This window comes from Oryza sativa, chromosome 8 (assembly GCF_034140825.1).
Source record: "Oryza sativa Japonica Group chromosome 8, ASM3414082v1".
NCBI lineage: Eukaryota > Viridiplantae > Streptophyta > Magnoliopsida > Poales > Poaceae > Oryza > Oryza sativa.
This window is the reverse complement of record NC_089042.1, coordinates 16696305-16715409: the sequence shown is the minus strand read 5'-3', so window position 1 is coordinate 16715409 and position 19105 is coordinate 16696305. Positions and strand designations below refer to the sequence as shown.

The window sequence follows — 19105 nt, the reverse complement described above, 5'->3', positions numbered from 1 at the left end:
CTAACACGTGGGTCCCACTTTTTATCTAACTTGAAGTGCCCTGTCAGCGCCACGTAAGTGCTATGTCAGCCAAAACCGTCGTTCAAACTATGTTGAGACCTTATTTGTATTGGTTTTGGAAGCTGAGGAGACATGTTTTATCTAGTATTGCGAAGTTCAGACTCGGCGACAACTTGAGGTACCTGAAATGAACTTATTCCATTGCAATATACGGGCTGAACACGGACAGATGGGCCCAGAAAAAAAAATATCCCACACTCCAAACGGACATCCGCCTCTCATTCTCCGTCTCCTCTCCCCAACTCCTCGCCTCGCCATGGCGCCACCTCCCCTGCACCTCTTCTCCCCGTCCCCGCGGCCGCCGTCGCCGACCCCGCCGCCGTGGCTCCACGGCCCGCATGTCCCCTCGACGTCCGTCTCCCCGCCGGACCCCGCCACCGAGGCCCCTCCGGCTCCGAAGCAGCACCGTGGGCCCAGACCGGCGCCAAGAAACCCCGGCTCCGCCAAGCCCCTCACCGCCGGCGTCCCCGGCGGCCGCACCCGCCGCGCGGTCCTCGGAATCATCCGCAAGGTCCGCTCCCTCGAGCTCTCCGACCCGCGCACACCCAGCCCCAATGGTGGTGGTGGTAGTAGTAGCAGTAGCACCGCGACCGCGCGCGTCCCCTTCCACCTCCCGATACATCCGCCGCCGCCGGAGCGGGAGGAGGAGGAGGAGAAGAAGGGGATTCGCAGGGCGGTGCCGTGGGCCGCGGCGAGGGACGAGGAGACCAAGGTGGTGCTGCGGCGGGAGAAGAAGACGCGGGTGCCGACGCGCGCGGAGACGGAGCTGGAGGCCGGCGAGCTGGAGCGGCTGCGGCGGGCGGCGCGGGGGAAGGAGCGGTGGGCGCGGGCCAAGAAGGCCGGGATCACCGACGAGGTGGTGGAGGAGGTGCGGGGGCAGTGGGCGAAGGGCCAGGAGCTCGCCGGCGTGAGGATCGTGGAGCCGCTCCGGCGATGCATGGACCGGGCAAGGGAGATTCTTGAGGTGATTGCTTCACATTGCTATCTGCTGCTACTTGATTTCCTGGACGATGAGCTTCTTGTTGTGGTGATGCAAAAGCATTTGTTGCATCTTTGTGAAACTTTGGAGTTCATCTTTAGCTTCATGTACAGCAATGTAGCTAAGTAACTTAGTTTCGAAAATGGAAAGGGGGACGATCTTGTCTCTCTTTCTTCAAAAAAAAATGTAGAGCAATGTAGCTAGGGTGGGTTCATTTTTGGCATCATGAACCACAATTCTGCTAGGAAGTTGCAAATGTGACCAGCATTTTCTGGCAGATAAAATGATTGAATTGATGCAGGTGGTGCTACACCCGTTGGTGGACTGCTGGTGCTTGATTCAAGATTTTTATTGGCTGAAATTGTTAGGTTGGCTTAGCTGATGAATTATGTTTGGCTTAGTTAAACTATGGTTAAACAGAGAAACTATTTTAACGACACCCTCTTTACCTTGAATTATTTAAGTCCAAATCATTATTATCAATTCAAAACCTTTGATATTTATTTTTTTAATTCTCTTTTCATTAGATTAAAACAGGAGGCTTAGTTGTTTGGACAAGAGGGGGCATACATTTTGTGTACAGAGGAAGCAGTTACCTAGAAAACGCAAAGCGGCATCGTGACTTTGTTAATTATAATGAGGAACTTTCCCCAGTAACATCTAACAATCCTACATCCCAAGGGAAATATTGGAGTAAAGATGAAACTTTAACCAATGATAATGATGAAGCTGATGATAAGGACGACAAACCTATCAAGGGAACACTATATGAAAGAGAAGTCAACAGACTACTGGACAGTTTGGGCCCTCGATTTATCGATTGGTGGTGGAACACACCATTGCCTGTTGATGCTGATCTCCTTCCTGAGGTTGTCCCTGACTTCAAGACTCCATTTAGACAATGCCCTCCTGGTGTGAGACCAGCACTAGCAGATGAGGAGCTGACCTACCTGCGGAAGCATGCACGGCCTTTGCCAACACATTTTGTCCTAGGTGAGTTTGCTATTAGTCCCCATATTCTGCACTTGTCAGTCACTTTATTGATAGTTTCAAATGAATATGCTTTATAGGATGATTTAAGTGTTGATTGTCACTACTATCTATTGTAACATCTTATGCACACATAACCTATTTCCTTAAAGTTCCACAAGCATTATTGTATATTCATAAGTAACCCATCATAAGATGTTTATATATGTAGCCCAACTATAATCTTGACTAATTTCTGGCAGGTAGAAATACAAAACTGCAGGGTTTGGCTGCTGCTATACTAAAGCTTTGGGAAAAGAGCCTTATAGCGAAGGTTGCAGTGAAAGTGGGTATCCAAAATACCAATCATGAACAGATGGCCAGAAATCTTAAGGTGTGTATTGTTCTCATGAAATATATTAGAGTCATTAGGATTTCTTTGATATCCATATGTTCAATCTTCATCTGTGACACTGAATCTTCTCAGTGCAGCGTCTTACAGGAGGAACTGTCATATTGAGGAACAAGGATTATATTATTATATATAGAGGCAAAGATTTTCTTCCCGGTGGCGTTGCTGAATCAGTTATTGAACGGGAGTCTCAGGTACATGACCAGCAGGCGAAAGAAGAGGAGGCTCGATTAAAGATGGCTGACTCACTTCAAATGATTGTTGGACTATCATCGGAGAGAAGTTATGTGGGAACTTTCAGAGAGTATCAGGATTTCCATGATAGCCATGCACGTAGAACAACTGAAAACAACTTCAGAATTCAACTAGAGGCAAAGAAGCATCGATTGGAAAAGGAACTGAAAGACCAGGAATGGAGACTTTCCATGGTATGCTTTGATCTAACTCGTCTTGTACCTTCTTTTGAATTCCCGAACTTCCAATGGTAATGTAAAAATGGTACGTACTGCAGCTTACCAAGAAGATTGAAAGATCAAACCAAGTGCTGGCAAAGCTTCATAGTTCTTGGAGCCCTTCAAAGAAAGATGGAGACAGAGAACTCTTGACAGAGGAGGAAAGGAGGATATTCCGAAAAATTGGCCTAAAAATGGATGAACATGTGCTGCTTGGTATAGCCTTTTGTATCAAACTGCAATATTCCATGCCTATATGTGTCTCTATCCTTGAAACCAAGAAAAGCTATTTACCATCCTATGATGAAAGGTATTCATCCATGGTTTTCCCTTGCAGGGAGACGTGGTGTCTTTGAAGGCGTAATTGAAGAGATTCATCAACACTGGAAACATAAAGAGGTTGTGAAAGTAATTACCAAGCAGAACCAAGCCAGCCAGATCACGTACACATCTATGATGCTTGAGGTTGAGACAGGAGGCACATTAATAGCAATAGAGAGGTTCACTACCAGCCATGCCATAATACTTTACCGAGGAAAGAATTATCGTCGGCCAACAAAATCAGCACCCAGTAATCTCCTGACAAAAAGAGAAGCATTACAAAGATCAATTGAGGTTCAGCGACGAGGGGTATGAATTGACATATAATTCTCCCTTCTCCCCTTAATTTCCAATTTTCTGGCTGTCTGGGTATCTCATTTCCTCATTCGTTTTGCAGTCAATGAAATACTTCGCTCAGGAGAGGAAAAAGTCCATTGATGAATTGAAGAGAGAACTGGTTAGTTTACATGCTGTTTATATCAATACGACGAAATGAAACTTCATATGCTTAAGCAACTGGAATTTTATGTACTTGATTTATCACTCTTGTGTTACAGAGGAATGTGACATGGGAAATCAGGAAGCTAAACCATGATACTGAACAGTCTTGGACAGCATGATCGCTATCAACATTGAAGATTGGAATAACGATTCATCCTCTCTTTTTTTTTTCGTTTTTAACATGATAACTACAAAGAACAAAGTACACAGAGGCCACTAGATCTGGTAGGTATGGTAGATATGGCCACAATGAATTATCTTGCAAGTGTGAAGATGTTTTTTTTTTTGTTTATGTACATGTGATACACTAAAGCACATGAGAGCAGAATCATTCAATTTGGCTCTGATACTACGACGAAATACGAACTGATTACTGGGTGTTGATTAAAGCTCGGGGAGTTTGCTGAATATGCTTAGCGCTTTCATGTTCTAAAAGAAAACAAGTCGTATGACCTATTGAAGAGAAACTAAGAAGATTCAGAAGGATGCTGTACTATCTAGTTCTACATCACTGTTACAAAGTTACTATACCTTTTAAGGGCGAGGTTACGAGGGTACAAAAACATGTGCTGAAATTCTTTCCCCAAGCAAACTACAGAAAAGATCCTGCCTAGCAAAAGCGGTACTAGTCACCTGGCCCCTGAGGAAATTTTACAGGATTTTTGGAAGATTTGAACTAAGTCCTGTTATCCGGTGAAAATTCTGCAAAATTATTGTGTTCGAAGATCCCAATAAACTATGCATTGGTCGCCCAAACGAGAGCACTCAAGCAGAAGGACACAGAGAAGCACAAGTGCTGAAGAATCTCACTGGACGGCAGATGGCAAGCTTTGCATTCATCAGCTTCATTGTTCTTGCCGTCCCGTCCTTCATGGTTTGCGAGGCTCTCCCCTGAACTGCTGCTGCTGCTGCTGCTGCCGATGATGATCTCTCTTGGGCCTCTGCGGCGCGTTCTTGGGATTGGTGAACCAGGTGGTGTAGAGGAACTGCTTGTGCGGCCCGTCGTGGTCGCAGATGAGGCGGAGCTTCTGCTTCTCCCGCATCCACCGCATCATGATCTTCATCTGCCTCTTGCTCGTCAGGCCCCTCAGCCCAACGTCCTGGACACGAAAATGCCAAAGATTTTCTCGCTCGTCAGGGATGCATGCGATCAGGGTGGCAATCAGAGGAACACAAGATCGTTCAGGGATGACAGTTTCCATCTGTCAAGCACTGCTGGTTCATTTTGACACTGTGAGACATTACGTCGAACAGGTGGCGCGCGCCACCGGGGGGGCGAGGGCGAACGGTTTGCGAGGTGAGGGGTGGGCGCGGCGGACAGGGAGAAGGAGCAGCAGCAAGGATGCGGCGGCGGCGATCGAGACGGGTAGCATGAGGGCGTGACGAACCTTGACGTGGTCCCAGACGTCGGAGATGGTGAGCGGGCCGTGCTCCCTGACGACGTCGAAGATGGTGCGCGTGATGGACTGCGCCTGCTCCGGCGGCGCCGGGAGCTCGATCGGCGCCATCTTCGGCTTCCCCTTCTTCGCCGCCCACCGCGCCGCCGTCGCCAGCATCCTCTCCGACGAGGGGACGGGAAGCAAGCAGCAAACACGCGGCGGCGCCGGCCGACGAGGTGAACAGAGCAGAGCTTACCGGGTTGGGGGTGGGATAGTTTGGCTCTCAGATTCGAGTGTACGGTCCTCGCTCCCATCAAACACTCCCCGTCGAAAACTACACCAAACTCGTATGACATATTCTAATACTACAAATCTAAACGTATGTCTGGATTTATAATAAATTATATCAAATTTTGAAATAATAATTTTTCGATATTATGTCAAATTGTCATATTTGTAAAAGTTAAATTGCTAGATGCAGCTACAAAATAGGGGCAAATACATAACTAATAAATAAATTAGGGGAAATTGAGAGTATGAATGTCTTTTCGCCAAAAATTTAATATTGTTAACATGTCTATTTAAAATAGGGGCAAAACTTAGTTTTGTTTGAAAAAACAGGAGTGAACCGATATAAAAATAGGGGTAAGAACGAGATTTCCCCTTATAGTAAACATGTAACATATTACACTCATCTATGTATGGCGTGAATATATTATACAAATAGCACCGGTCTATACCACTGTTTATGTTTTTTTTATAAAACTAATAACTGATTTTAGATTGTATCAATGACGTGGGTTTAGACAGTGATCGATATGGTTTTGTAGAGTATTTTCCATACCCAACCTTAGGCTGGCCTGAATTCGAGAGCGAGCCTTGCCTACTAACACGGAAAACCAAACAAAGAATTAGTACATAATTAATTTTAATTAAGTATTAGTTAAATAAAAACTTTAAAATAAATTAATATTGTTTTTTTAAAGCAACTTTTCTAGAGAAAATTTTCGCAAAAAATGGTACCGTCTACTGATAGTTTTGGAGGCTTGTACACGAAAAACAAGATATGGGAGACTGGGAAAGTTGAGAGAAGAACCGCTCCTTGCCCCCGTGAAAGAGAAGCCATCCTGTACAACCACCATCACACCTTCACAAAAGGCTCACTATTCATTAGTCAACTAATATTTCTGGAACTATCTATCTATATATTGGTGATTTCTAAAAAAAAACATACAGATTTTTTCTACCCTTAGATTTACACCCAAGGTACTATAAAAGAAAATAACAAAAACATATTTACTTGCATATTATTTTTATCAAAATTACTATGAACTTACATATCATATCAGCTGAATTTACAAATGTTATTTTAATGTTTTCCTTTACAGGTTAAAGTCCAAATTACCTCCGGACTATTACGACAGTTTGAATTACTCCCCTAAACTACAAAACAGAACATTTAACACTCAACTTTTTTGGACTGGATGAATAACCCCCAGTACAAATTTGGTTTTGATCTTACGTGGCATAGAACGTGACAATATAATCCAATTTTTAATCCTAGGTGGCAGTGAGCCAGTGAGGCCCACCCATCATCTTGTCCGCCACCTCATGACGCCTGTCACCTCCTCTAGGTCATGTTGGGTGTGTATGAGATAGAGAGATAGAGAGAGAGAGAGATGGATATGGGAGGTGAAAGAAAGGAGAAGATTGGAAGTAGGTTGTCAACAAGCCGAGCTCAAGTGAGCTTTCACGTCTAGGCTCGAGCTCGACAAAAGCTGGAGCCGAGCCCGAATTGAGCCTAATCCTCCTTCGAGCTTTTAAGCAGGCTCGCGAGCTCGACCAAGTATAGGATAATATATAATTTGATGATAAAATTTTGTAAAAATAAAAATTTAATTAATAATATTGAAGAAAAATATTAGGTGTCACACCCTGAGAATTCAAAATATGTAAATTATTGTTTAAATGGAATTTTTAGAATTTATTTTTAAAAGCCTAGAAAAGAAGATCTAATTTTAATTAATAAATTCCAATATAAAATGGGGCCAGATAAAATTTCATTAAATACTTTGCTTAATTCTATAATTCCTAGATTTTTCTGGGATTTATTTGAGCTAAGGAAGTATTTTTAATAAATGGAATTGCATTTAAGAAATAATCTAAATTGAAAAAGGTTTTAAAAAGTCTTCTTTTGGCTTTGGGCCGAAAGTCGGCCCAAAACCTTCTCTCTCTCTCTCCCCGGCCCAAGTCGGCCCAGTCCGCAACCGAGCCGCCCGCGCGCGCCCTCGCTGCCGCTGACAGGTGGGTCCCGCTTGTCAGTCGTCGTCTTCCTCGCGCAGCCGCCGCCCGAAACCCTAGCGCCGCGCCGCCGCCGTTCCTTTCCAAATCCGGCCGCCCCTTTCCTTCTCCGGCCGAATTGATAGAGGGGAAATGATCCTCGGGATCTCCTCTACCTTTTCTCCTTTGGAAACATCGGCTAAATCGTTTTGGAAGTTCGTGGAATCGAGTTCGATTCGGATCGGCCTCTTTCCTTCAAGCCACGAAGTTTCCTCCTCGTCGCCGGCCGCCGTGGGCCTTCGTCGCCGCCTCCGAGCCCCTTTAAAAGGACCCCGAGCTCTTCTCTACCCGCCGCCACCCTTGCCTTCGCCTCTCGTCGTCGGAAATGCCCTAGCGCCGTGTGCCCTAGCGCCGCCGTCGCCGCCGTCGCTCCAGCCGTGCGCTGCCGCCGTTCCAGACGTCGCCGTCGCTCGGGAAGGACGTCATCGTGGTCGCCAAGTCGTCGCCGTCCTCGTCCGCCGCTTCGCCACCGTCGGAGACCGCCGGAGCATCGTCGCCGCCGTCGACCCGAAGAGCTTCGCCGCTTCCTCCTCGTCGCCGTCGCCGTCCGTTGATCTTCCGCCGTCGCTTTGGTCGCCGGTGAGTCCGTCGTGCCGTCCGCTACCCGTTGGTGCCCTCCGTTCGTGCCGTAGTGCCGCCGTTCGCCGGCGAGCGTGCGCCGTCCGAGCCGCCGAGCCGCCGCCGCCGGTGGTGACGTCACCGCTGACGTCATCGGGGCCGTTCGTCGTAGACCGGTCGTGGACCGATCGATCTCGGCCGTCCGTTTTGGATCAAGTCGATCTCGGCCGTCCGTTCGTGTGAACCGCCGCCGTGCGCCCGGTCCACCGCAAACCCTAGCCTGCTGACGCAATAAATCCCCTTTTCCTTTTCAAAAATAATTCATTATTGCGTCATAATTCAATTAAAATCAATATAAGTGTTTTAATCCGATTAAATCTTCAAAAATTCATATCTAATTCATCTTAGCTCCGATTTAGTTGGTTCAAGTCTCTAATTTTTTCTAAAATTGAGATCTACATGTTAAAAATATCCACATGTACTGTTCATGCTTGTTTATGTGCTGTTTTGGTGTTTTTGCTCTTTTCTGTTTAGATTCCGTCGTTTCCGGAGAGTCCGTTTTCGCCGGAGAAGAGTTTGAAGAGTTCCAAGGCCAGCAAGGCAAGTCACACAGATCCCAAACAACCCTTTGAGCATGTTGATCCTATTTAAAGCTATTGTTTCTATTCAAATATTGCATTTATTTTCGAATGTCATTGGGTGGAATTAACCTATTGTTTGTTATAGCCCTTTTGTTCTTGATTACTTTATTCCTTGATACCTTGGGTTATTATAACTTGACTAGTTGAGCTTTATATATTGGTTCAACTAGATATTAGATATAATTGCTTAGCCCTGCTTAGAAACATTAGCTCACTATTGGGATAACTTATGACTCACTGTTATTTAATGATGGTTTAATGATAGTTCACGATGGTCAATCGTGACTGGTTAATTAATTAATGTGCCAACTAAAACCTGGTAATGGTGGGTTGTGAGCACATGGTTTTGATGGTTGTGCTCATGACAATTAAGGACCGGTTCACGAGTTTCGGTTGTGAAACATTAACCGTGCCAACCACAAGCCAGCATGGGCAACGGCTTTATCTTTTGTGTAGCATGGTTCATTGCGGGGCACCAGACTGAGAAGTGGCGGAGATAAGCCCACGGGGGTCGCTGGGGAGTCCATGCCTTGTTTATAAGGGGGTGATTATGATCTAGGAAGGTGCGCTGCAGTGGATTGTGTTATGCAAGGGGTATTGTCACAACTCCTTTCCGAGGTACCGTGGTGGTATTGAGGCACATGGTGACATGATGTGGGGTTGTGTCTTGTGGGTACAGTGGTACACCTCTGATCAGAGTAAAACTATTCGAATAGCCGTGCCCGCGGTTATGGGCGGGTCTAACAATGTCTTTCGTGATTAGTCTCACCCTTCTCACCACAATAGAAGATGCTATAACTGGTAATAATTTGATTAGCTCCTGGTTTGGAATGGTATATTCCTGGTTTGGAGATAGAACTGTGCAGCCGGGATGGTTGTTCAGAATGGTTGGGCCTATGCAACAGGGTATGTTGTATAGCGTTGGATTAATATTGTTTAATTACTTAACTGTTTTATTAAATTCTCAAATGTTTGCTAAATGCTGCTTTTGCAAATGAAACCCTACTATGCCATCCTTTGTTATCCTGTTGTCACGCCCAGAAATTCACGAACCAGAATTTCTAAGCTGAATGTGCATTAAACCCCTGTCCAGGACCAGCCAGGGTACACAAACGACAATTGTTGACATACAGATCCACGTCTTACAAAAATATAAAAGATTACAAATGCAGCGGAAAAAGATAAAAGCGAGCTAAGCCTGAAGACTTGACTCCTGCAGCGGGCGACTCCATTCCACAGGCAATCCTTGACGGCAGCGACGAAACCAACCTCTTCGAGACATCTTCAACTGGGAAGGACTTCAACTCTGGTGTGGGGGAAAAGAGAGCAAGACTGAGTACTACCCACTGTACTCAGCAAGTCACACCGGAAGAGGAGGTATGATGCAAGATATATCCAAGGGAGGCTAAAGGTTCTTTTGCATAAAGCCGGCATTTCAAAGCAGTAGTTGAAAGCAGTAAAACAGTTGTAGTAATTAATCCATATTAACCAATCACTGTCCAACGTTACACCACGTTGCAACAGGCCCAAACCACCACCTGAACTAACCAGTTCCAAAAGCTAACTAGGGTGAAACTAATCACGGTGAATCTGGTCGACCGCCCATAACCGCGGGCACGGCTATTCGAATAGTTTTACTCTGATCAGAGGTGTACAGCTGTACCCACAAGACACAGCCCCACGACACGTTCCCGTGCGCCGACATGCCACCACGACATACCGGAAAGAGGCCGTGACAGGACCCTTCGCATAACCCCCTCTAACCGATCGCACCACACCTTAGGGTTCGCCCCCGTCCCCAGCAGGCAACGGGCAGCCCCCCTTTCGTGCCGCGGTGAATCCGGCAGCCGATCAACCGGACACCCCGGCCGACCCAACTCCATCACGCCCACCCTCGCCTGGGTACGTCGGCTAGAGAAAAGCTACACTACAAGCCCAGCCGTTGCCCACGCTGGCTTGTGGTAAGTACGATAAATTCTTCCAGGGCATCCCGCGAACCGGTCCTTAATCGCCATGGGCACGTCTAGCAAAACCATGCACCCACAGCCCACCATGTAGTGTATTTTAATTAGCCAACACCATTGCGGTGGCACTAATCCAGAGCTATTGCCAATAATCAAGTCTATGCTTTAATGTGGTCCCCTTTTATGCACTAGTTGAACTAAGCATGGCTAAGCATCTCCTAAACCAACATCTAGTCATTTTAATACCCAAGTTATCAATGGCATAAGGAAAACAACATATAGCTGAGTAATAGGACCCATCCCACATGATATTGTAAAACAATGCAATATTTAATAGAAATGCGGGACATTTGTAAATTAGGTACAATATGATCAATTGTATTGCATGACTTGCCTTGCTCTCGCACTGATGGAACCACAGCAACGTCTTCGAGAAACCACGGATCGACGAAACGGCCGAAATCTACGTGACAAACAAAGCACACAAGCAAAACATGCTATAAGACTACTGAAACAGATAACAAAGCCATTTTTAATGGATTCTACACATTTTTATGAATTTACTGAGACTTGAATGGACTTAATCGGAGCTCGGATGAATTAGTTATGAATTTTAGAAGATTCACTGTGTTTTTACTAATAAAGAAAAAGTCCTTAATTAATTATTGCGCAATATATTCCAGGGCTGACGTCAGCACGGGGTGGCGCGGCGCCGACAAGCGGGGCCCACCGGTCAGCGGCACGGGGAGAGAGAGGGGAAGGGCGCTGGTACACGGGCCCACTCGGCAGCGGCTCAAGGGGGGGGCACGGCTGGCAAGCGGGCCCCACGGCTCCGGCTCCACGAGCCGATGTACCGGCCAGGCCCGGCATCAAGCCGGCCGGGCGGCCATGGCAAGGCGGCGGCGCGGGCATGCGACCGCCAGCGACGGCGAGCGGCGGCGCGGGCGGCGGGCGGCGGCGCGAGCGGCGACGACCGAAAGCGACGGCGAGCGCGCGAAGAGGGCGGCGGCGCACGGGGAAAAAAAAAAGAAGGAAAGGAAGGGGAGGGAGACCTCACCGGAGGGGCGGCAATGGCCGGCGGAGAAAAACGAGGGAGGCGGCGAAGACCGGCGATGCCGAGGTGCGGACGAGCGACGGCGACACCTAGGGAAAGAGAGGAGAGGAATTAGGGCGGAGGAAAACCCCCACGGCGACCATCCATGCCGGCCGGAGTCGGAGGGGAGAGAGAACTCACCGACGACGCGAGGGAAATGGGGTTTCGGTGGTATTCCGGCGACGCAGAGCAGCGGCCGGGAAGGGTCTTGCGGCGGCGAAGCTAGTGGTGGCGGTGGCTTAGTGCGGCGGCGGCTCTAGCGACGGCGGCACACGGCCGGAGTGCGGCGACGGGCGGCGGCGTAAGTGGCGGCGGTGCGAGCTCGGTAGGGGGCACGGGATGGAGCGGTGAGAGCGGAAAACGAGAGAGGAGGGCATGGGGAGCATTTTATAGGCGGAGGGGGAGGCGGACGTGGCCGGGAGGCGCTCCGATTTCGCCGGTGACGTGGGGGAGGAGAGAGAGAAGGTGGGGGGAGATTCAAAATCGAATCCCGCCCCTCTCGTGCGCTGGCGCGGCCGGGAGACGCGGGGAGAGGGCGGCGACGTGGCGTGGGCGCGGCGACGTGGCGTGGGCGCGGGGAAAGCGGAGGAAGTGGGTGCGGCGGCAGCGGTTTCGGCGGGACGGCGCGAGCGGGAGAGGCGGGAGGTGGGAGACGGGTCCGACAGGTGGGCCCCACCTGTCGGCGACCCCGGGAGGGAGGGAGGCGGGCGGCCGGCTGGGCCTCGGCCTGCGGCCGGCCCAGCAGGGAGGAGGGGGAGGAAAGGAGGAGATGGGCCGGCGGCCCATCCGAAAGAAAGGAGGAAAAAGAGAAAAAAAAGAAAAAGAAAAAGAAAAAGGATTTTTTTTCCTGGAATTAAAATTGCACTTTGGTGATTTTTAATTGGTTAAAATTATTTCTAGGGCTCTGAAAATTCCACTAAAAATCCTGTTAGTGAGTTTCGACATGTAGAACTCAAGAAAAATTCCACATGCCAAATCCGATTATTATTTGCATTGATTAAATAGGGATTCATCTCTAGGTTAAATTAAACAATTTCTTCGGACGATTTATTTTATGAATTTAGAGCAAGGGAGGGGTACTTCAGGGCGTGACACCTGTGCACTTGCATATTTGCTGCGTGGCTTGCTGAGTATGTCATATACTCACCTTGCAATCATTCATCAGAGGAAGAGTTCTACAGTGAAGCTGATGGTGTGGAGGATTAGGTGTAGCCCTGGTCAAGCTGCCTGTGGAGTGGAGCCGTCTGCGCCGTTTATCTTATTTTCCGCTGCTTAGATATTTATTGATTGAGAGGAACTATCTACCTCTGTAATGACATTTTATTCGCTTATTAATTAGAGTAATAATTGTACTCTATTATCAATTTGTTATTGTGTGCCTCGGCTGATTCCTGGACGAGGGTTCACACACATGTAAGCGTTTGGAATTTTGGATAGAAATTCCGGGCGTGACAAGTTGGTATCAGAGCCCCCTTGACCCTAGGTTATGCCAAATGGTTACCCATAGAAGCCTTCTAAAAATATTGGAAAAGTAGAACTGTTCTCCTCCCTTTCTCTTTTAATTGAACCAAACTAATGGCACATGCACTTCATAATCTCTTTTAATGGTTCTCATTCAAAAATTTATTCCAGTGTTATTAGTACCGTACATCTATTACTGTACTAATGGCTCATTTTATCAGCAAAAGTTTTACAATATTGTTTTATTTAATCTTGCTGCAATAAAATAAATTTAGCATGTTGATTTTATAAGTTTCTTTCATTTCTTTTGAAACCAGTTATTCAAAAGTACAAAATTTGTAACCTGGTTTCCAACTGTTTCAACTTATCTCGCAAAGCTTGGTTTACTTTATTTACTTACCTTTTTACTTTGAATTTCTAATCTTTATTCAAATTAATCCAAAAACTTGTGCTATTAATTGGATAAATGTCTTAACTCCCTCCTTTCACTTGTCTTTAGATGCCGCGCTACAAGCCTGAGTACTTGTTTGGTGTTGAGGGTTTTGTCCAGGAGTTGCGTACGATGTCCTTTGTCATTGGATTTGGGACTGCCCCTTTTTATGCCCAGATTCCTCATGATCGTCATGAAGAGAAGTGCCGAGTCAAAGTCACCTTGAACAGTAATAGTGAAGATATCCCCTCAGTGATGTTTGAAGCTGGAGGAAGAAACTACATCCATGCATGTCAGGAGGTGGCAAGGATCGCCATAGGAGAGCTCCGTGATCGCTACAGTGATCAGTTGGCCGACACTGAGTATCGCTACCATCCTCGCCAACCCCAGGGAAGTGACCGTGGCAGTTACCTTGAGACTGAAGGAATTGAGAATGATGCTACCACAAGGCATTTGGTTGAGATGCTGTGGGCTATGGATGAAAGCCGCGCGGAGACTGTGTTAGCAGCTCAAGATCGTGAAGATTGGAATCGTGGTAAGATTTGCAAGTTAGAAGACAAGGTGGATCGTTTGGAGAAGGAACTAGCCGCATTGAAGGGAGAAGCACCACCTCAAAAGGCCAGGATTCGTCTTACCGCAAGGAAGAGAGCTCTATTTGTCCCTCGCTATCAATTGGCGCCAAAGGTTCGTGTGGTGGAGAAAGAAGTTGCTCCAACCTTAGCAGATCCTCCGGTTATCATCATAAGTGATGATGAAGAAGAAGAATCCAAGCGCAACCATTCCAAGATTGAGTGGGTAGCTACCCAAGATGATGAAGACGAGCCGAACGAGCCTTCAATCGACCTCCGATGCTCGGAAGAACTAGAGTGCCATGTCTAGCCGTTGTCTTAGATCGTTGTGTTAGTTTGCTTGTTTTAAGTTTGGTTGTGTGTGTGTGGGTCTTGCATGTGATTTACATCAGTGGTGGGATGTAAGTGCATGTGTTTGTTTGCTTTTGAGTGTTAGGAAGTTGGTGAGTTTAGTGGTGTGAGAGTCTTCAGTTTGTAATAATGAAACTCAGTTAAGATCAATAAAAGTTAAAGTAATTATCTGTCCTAAGTAGTTTCCCCCGGTTTCTCTTCTTGTGCCCTGTCCATGCCAGATGGTGAACACTCGCAGCAACGGGAATGGCCCCAACAACAACAACAACAATAACAACAACAATGAAGGGAACCCAACCCTTGCTCAAGTTCTTGCTCAACAGACTCAGTTAATGAACATGATGATGCAGCAACTTCAGAATCAGCAAAACCAGGGAAATAACCATGCACCTCCCCAGAACAAGTTAGCAGAATTTCTTCGTGTGAGGCCGCCTATTTTCTCTAGTACCACTAATCCTGTTGAAGCTGGTGATTGGTTGCATGCCATAGAGAAGAAGTTGGATTTGCTTCAGTGCACTGATCAGGAGAAGGTCTCATTTGCATCACACCAGTTGCATGGCCCTGCCTCTGAATGGTGGGATCACTTCCGCCTGAATAGGACTACTGCTGAACCTATCACTTGGCTTGAATTCACCGCTGCTTTCCGGAAGACGCATATACCATCGGGAGTGGTGTCTCTCAAGAAGAAGGAGTTCAGGTCGCTCACCCAGGGATCTCGCTCTGTTACGGAGTATTTGCACGAGTTCAATCGTCTGGCTCGTTATGCTCCGGAAGATGTTCGCAATGATGAAGAGCGCCAGGAGAAGTTCTTGGAAGGACTTAATGATGAGCTTTCTTACCCACTCATGACTGGAGATTATTCTGATTTCCAGAAGTTGGTGGATAAGGCTATTCGTCAGGAGGACAAATACAATCGCATGGAGCAGAAGAAACGCCGGATTGCTCAATTCAAGACACAACAGGGGAATAATCAGAAGCCGCGTCTTACTTTAGGACCCCAGTCTGTGCCACAGGGGGGTTCTTCGTCTGTTGTTCGTCCGCAGCGTCAGTTCTTCAACAACAATGCTGGCAACAACATCCGCAATCAAGCTCCACGTCCTGTTGCAGCTCCAACACAGCAACAGCCTGCCAAGAGGGAGCAAGGCAACAAGCCCGTGGTGTGTTTCAACTGTGGAGACCCAGGACATTATGCTGACAAGTGTCCGAAGCCCCGACGTGTGAAGGTTGTCCCTGTCCAGAGCAGCTCTACCGCACTAGCATTAAAGGCCCGTGTCAATCATGTTGCTGCTGCAGAAGCTCAAGATGCTCCAGATGTGATTTTGGGTACGTTTCCTGTTAACTTAGTTCCTGCAACAGTGCTTTTCGATTCTGGTGCTACACATTCATTCTTATCTATGAGTTTTGCGGGAAATCATGGGATGGAAGTAGAAGATCTTAGACGTCCTTTGATGGTTAGTACCCCAAGTAATCAAGCACTCTCCTTGCAACGTAGCCCCTCTGTCAGAATAGAAATTCAAGGAGTACCATTTCTGGCCAATCTTATACTGTTAGAATCCAAAGACCTTGATGTCATCCTAGGGATGGACTGGTTAGCCAGACATAAAGGTGTGATAGACTGTGCCAACAGAAAAGTAACTCTCACCAGCAATGATGGTCGAGTTGTAACTGTTCATGTATTGTCTTCTGAGTCTTTAAGGTCAAGACTGAACCAAATAACTTTGGAAGAGATTCCTATAGTCCGGGAGTATCCCGATGTGTTCCCAGATGATTTACCTGGTATGCCGCCGAAAAGGGATATAGAGTTCAGAATAGATTTGGTACCTGGAACAACTCCGATCCATAAGAGACCTTATAGAATGGCAGCCAATGAGTTGGCAGAAGTTAAGAGGCAAGTAGACGATTTGCTTCAGAAAGGATACATCAGACCGAGTTCATCTCCATGGGGAGCTCCAGTTATTTTTGTGGAAAAGAAAGACCATACCCAGAGGATGTGTGTGGACTATCGTGCCCTAAATGATGTGACTATCAAGAATAAGTACCCGCTACCCAGAATTGATGATTTGTTTGATCAGCTTAAAGGTGCCACCGTTTTCTCCAAGATCGATCTTCGATCAGGGTATCACCAGTTGAGAATCAAAGAGGAAGATATACCTAAGACAGCTTTTACCACTAGGTATGGATTGTTCGAATGTACTGTTATGTCTTTTGGACTTACCAATGCCCCTGCTTTCTTCATGAACTTGATGAATAAGGTGTTTATGGAATACCTAGACAAGTTCGTGGTGGTATTTATTGATGACATTCTTATCTACTCTCGAACCAAAGAAGAGCATGAAGAACATCTTCGCCTTGCATTGGAGAAGCTACGAGAACATCAACTGTATGCTAAGTTTAGCAAGTGTGAATTTTGGTTGTCTGAAGTGAAGTTCCTTGGTCACGTCATCTCAGCAGGAGGAGTTGCCGTTGACCTAGTAATGTGGAATCCGTAACCAACTGGAAACAACCGAAGACAGTTTCAGAGATCCGCAGTTTCTTAGGCCTCGCAGGTTATTATCGGAGGTTTATAGAGAATTTTTCCAAGATTGCTAAGCCCATGACACGACTGCTTCAGAAAGATGTGAAGTACAAGTGGTCGGAATAATGTGAGCAGAGTTTTCAAGAGTTGAAGAATCGCTTGATATCAGCTCCTATCTTGATTTTACCTGATCCAAAGAAGGGTTTTCAAGAGTATTGCGATGCATCCAAACTTGGGTTAGGTTGTGTTCTGATGCAAGATGGGAAGGTGGTTGCCTATGCATCTCGTCAGTTACGTCCGCATGAGAAGAACTACCCTACTCATGATCTTGAGTTAGCTGCAGTAGTTCATGCGTTGAAGATTTGGCGTCATTATCTTTTCGGTACTCGTACAGAGGTGTATACCGATCACAAGAGTTTAAAGTATATCTTTACTCAGCCGGATCTGAACATGAGACAGAGGAGATGGTTGGAATTAATTAAGGATTATGACATGGGAATTCATTATCACCCGGGAAAGGCTAATGTTGTAGCAGATGCTCTTAGCAGGAAAGGCTATTGCAATGCTACGGAAGGACGACAGTTGCCATTGGAATTATGCAAGGAATTTGAAAGATTAAATTTGGGAATTGTCAGTAGAGGTTTCGTTGCAGCCTTAGAAGCGAAGCCCACTCTAATTGATCAAGTTAGAGAAGCCCAAATTAATGATCCTGATATTCAAGAGATCAAGAAGAATATGAGAAGAGGAAAAGCTATCGGTTTCATGGAGGATGAGCAAGGAACTGTATGGTTGGGCGAGAGAATCTGTGTCCCCGACAACAAAGATTTAAAAGATGCAATTCTGAAAGAAGCTCATGATACTTTATATTCCATTCACCCTGGTAGTACTAAGATGTACCAGGATCTCAAGGAAAGATTTTGGTGGGCAAGTATGAAGCGTGAAATCGCAGAATACGTAGCAGTATGTGATGTCTGTCAGCGAGTCAAGGCAGAACATCAAAAACCTGCCGGTTTGTTGCAGCCTTTGAAGATTCCTGAATGGAAATGGGAAGAAATCGGTATGGATTTTATCACTGGTCTACCCAGAACGTCATCAGGCCATGACTCTATTTGGGTGATAGTCGACAGACTTACCAAAGTGGCTCATTTCATCCCAGTGAAGACAACATATTCCGGAAGTCGGTTGGCGGAATTGTATATGGCAAGGATTGTGTGTTTGCATGGCGTTCCTAAGAAGATAGTGTCTGATCGAGGCAGTCAGTTTACTTCAAATTTTTGGAAGAAGCTTCAGGAAGAGATGGGTTCTAAGCTGAACTTTAGTACTGCTTATCATCCGCAAACAGATGGACAAACTGAAAGGGTGAATCAGATTTTGGAAGACATGTTGAGAGCTTGTGCTTTAGATTTCGGTGGAAGTTGGGATAAGAATCTACCTTATGCAGAATTTCCGTATAACAACAGTTATCAAGCTAGTCTTCAGATGGCTCCTTACGAAGCACTGTATGGTCGGAAGTGCCGCACTCCGCTTTTGTGGGATCAAACGGGAGAACGTCAGGTTTTCGGGACGGATATCCTAAGGGAAGCAGAAGAAAAGGTGAAAATCATTCAAGAAAGATTGCGAGTGGCCCAGTCTCGACATAAGAGTTATGCCGACAATCGCCGCAGAGATTTGAGTTTTGAAGAAGGAGATTATGTGTATCTTCGTGTCACGCCTCTTCGAGGAGTTCATCGTTTCCACACCAAAGGAAAATTGGCACCGCGTTTTGTGGGACCTTATAAGATTGTCAGTAGAAGAGGAGAGGTTGCTTATCAGTTAGAGTTACCTCAATCTTTGGCAGGAGTCCATAATGTGTTCCATGTGTCGCAATTGAAAAAGTGTTTAAGGGTACCTACCGAAGAAGCTAATCTTGAACAGATAGAAGTCCAAGAGGATCTGACCTATGTTGAGAAACCAATCCGTATTTTGGAAATAGATGAGAGAAGGACCAGGAATCGAGTTATCCGCTTTTGCAAAGTCCAGTGGAGTAATCACTCGGAAGAAGAATCAACTTGGGAACGAGAAGATGAATTGAAGTCAGCTCATCCGCATCTGTTCGCCAGTTCTTCTGAAT

At 46.5% G+C, this 19105-nt stretch overlaps 2 protein-coding genes across 2 annotated transcripts; one reads left to right on the top strand and one right to left on the bottom strand.

The window, feature by feature from the left end:
• Window positions 1–269: 269 nt before the first annotated feature.
• Window positions 270–4040, top strand: LOC4345375 (chloroplastic group IIA intron splicing facilitator CRS1, chloroplastic-like). The gene is made up of 8 exons (NM_001422543.1): window positions 270–1024; window positions 1567–2032; window positions 2272–2402; window positions 2501–2848; window positions 2932–3088; window positions 3210–3502; window positions 3591–3650; window positions 3751–4040. Exons 1-8 carry the CDS (start codon window positions 317–319, stop codon window positions 3811–3813), a joined length of 2226 nt encoding a protein of 741 aa, NP_001409472.1. The 5' UTR covers window positions 270–316; the 3' UTR covers window positions 3814–4040.
• Window positions 4041–4167: 127 nt separating this feature from the next.
• Window positions 4168–5358, bottom strand: LOC4345374 (uncharacterized). The gene is made up of 2 exons (NM_001422544.1): window positions 5083–5358; window positions 4168–4794 (listed from the first exon to the last, which is right to left on the bottom strand). Exons 1-2 carry the CDS (start codon window positions 5248–5250, stop codon window positions 4564–4566), a joined length of 399 nt encoding a protein of 132 aa, NP_001409473.1. The 5' UTR covers window positions 5251–5358; the 3' UTR covers window positions 4168–4563.
• Window positions 5359–19105: the final 13747 nt, after the last annotated feature.

Bases quoted from the DNA above. Each gene is read 5' to 3' on its own strand.
- LOC4345375 (NM_001422543.1), top strand. From the start codon at position 317: ATGGCGCCACCTCCCCTGCACCTCTTCTCCCCGTCCCCGCGGCCGCCG. The intron at 2,849-2,931 runs GTATGCTTTGAT...TACGTACTGCAG, and splicing joins AGGAATGGAGACTTTCCATG to CTTACCAAGAAGATTGAAAG. The intron at 3,503-3,590 runs GTATGAATTGAC...TTCGTTTTGCAG, and splicing joins TTGAGGTTCAGCGACGAGGG to TCAATGAAATACTTCGCTCA.
- LOC4345374 (NM_001422544.1), bottom strand. From the start codon at position 5,250: ATGCTGGCGACGGCGGCGCGGTGGGCGGCGAAGAAGGGGAAGCCGAAG. The intron at 4,795-5,082 runs GTTCGTCACGCC...TTTCGTGTCCAG, and splicing joins ACGTCTGGGACCACGTCAAG to GACGTTGGGCTGAGGGGCCT.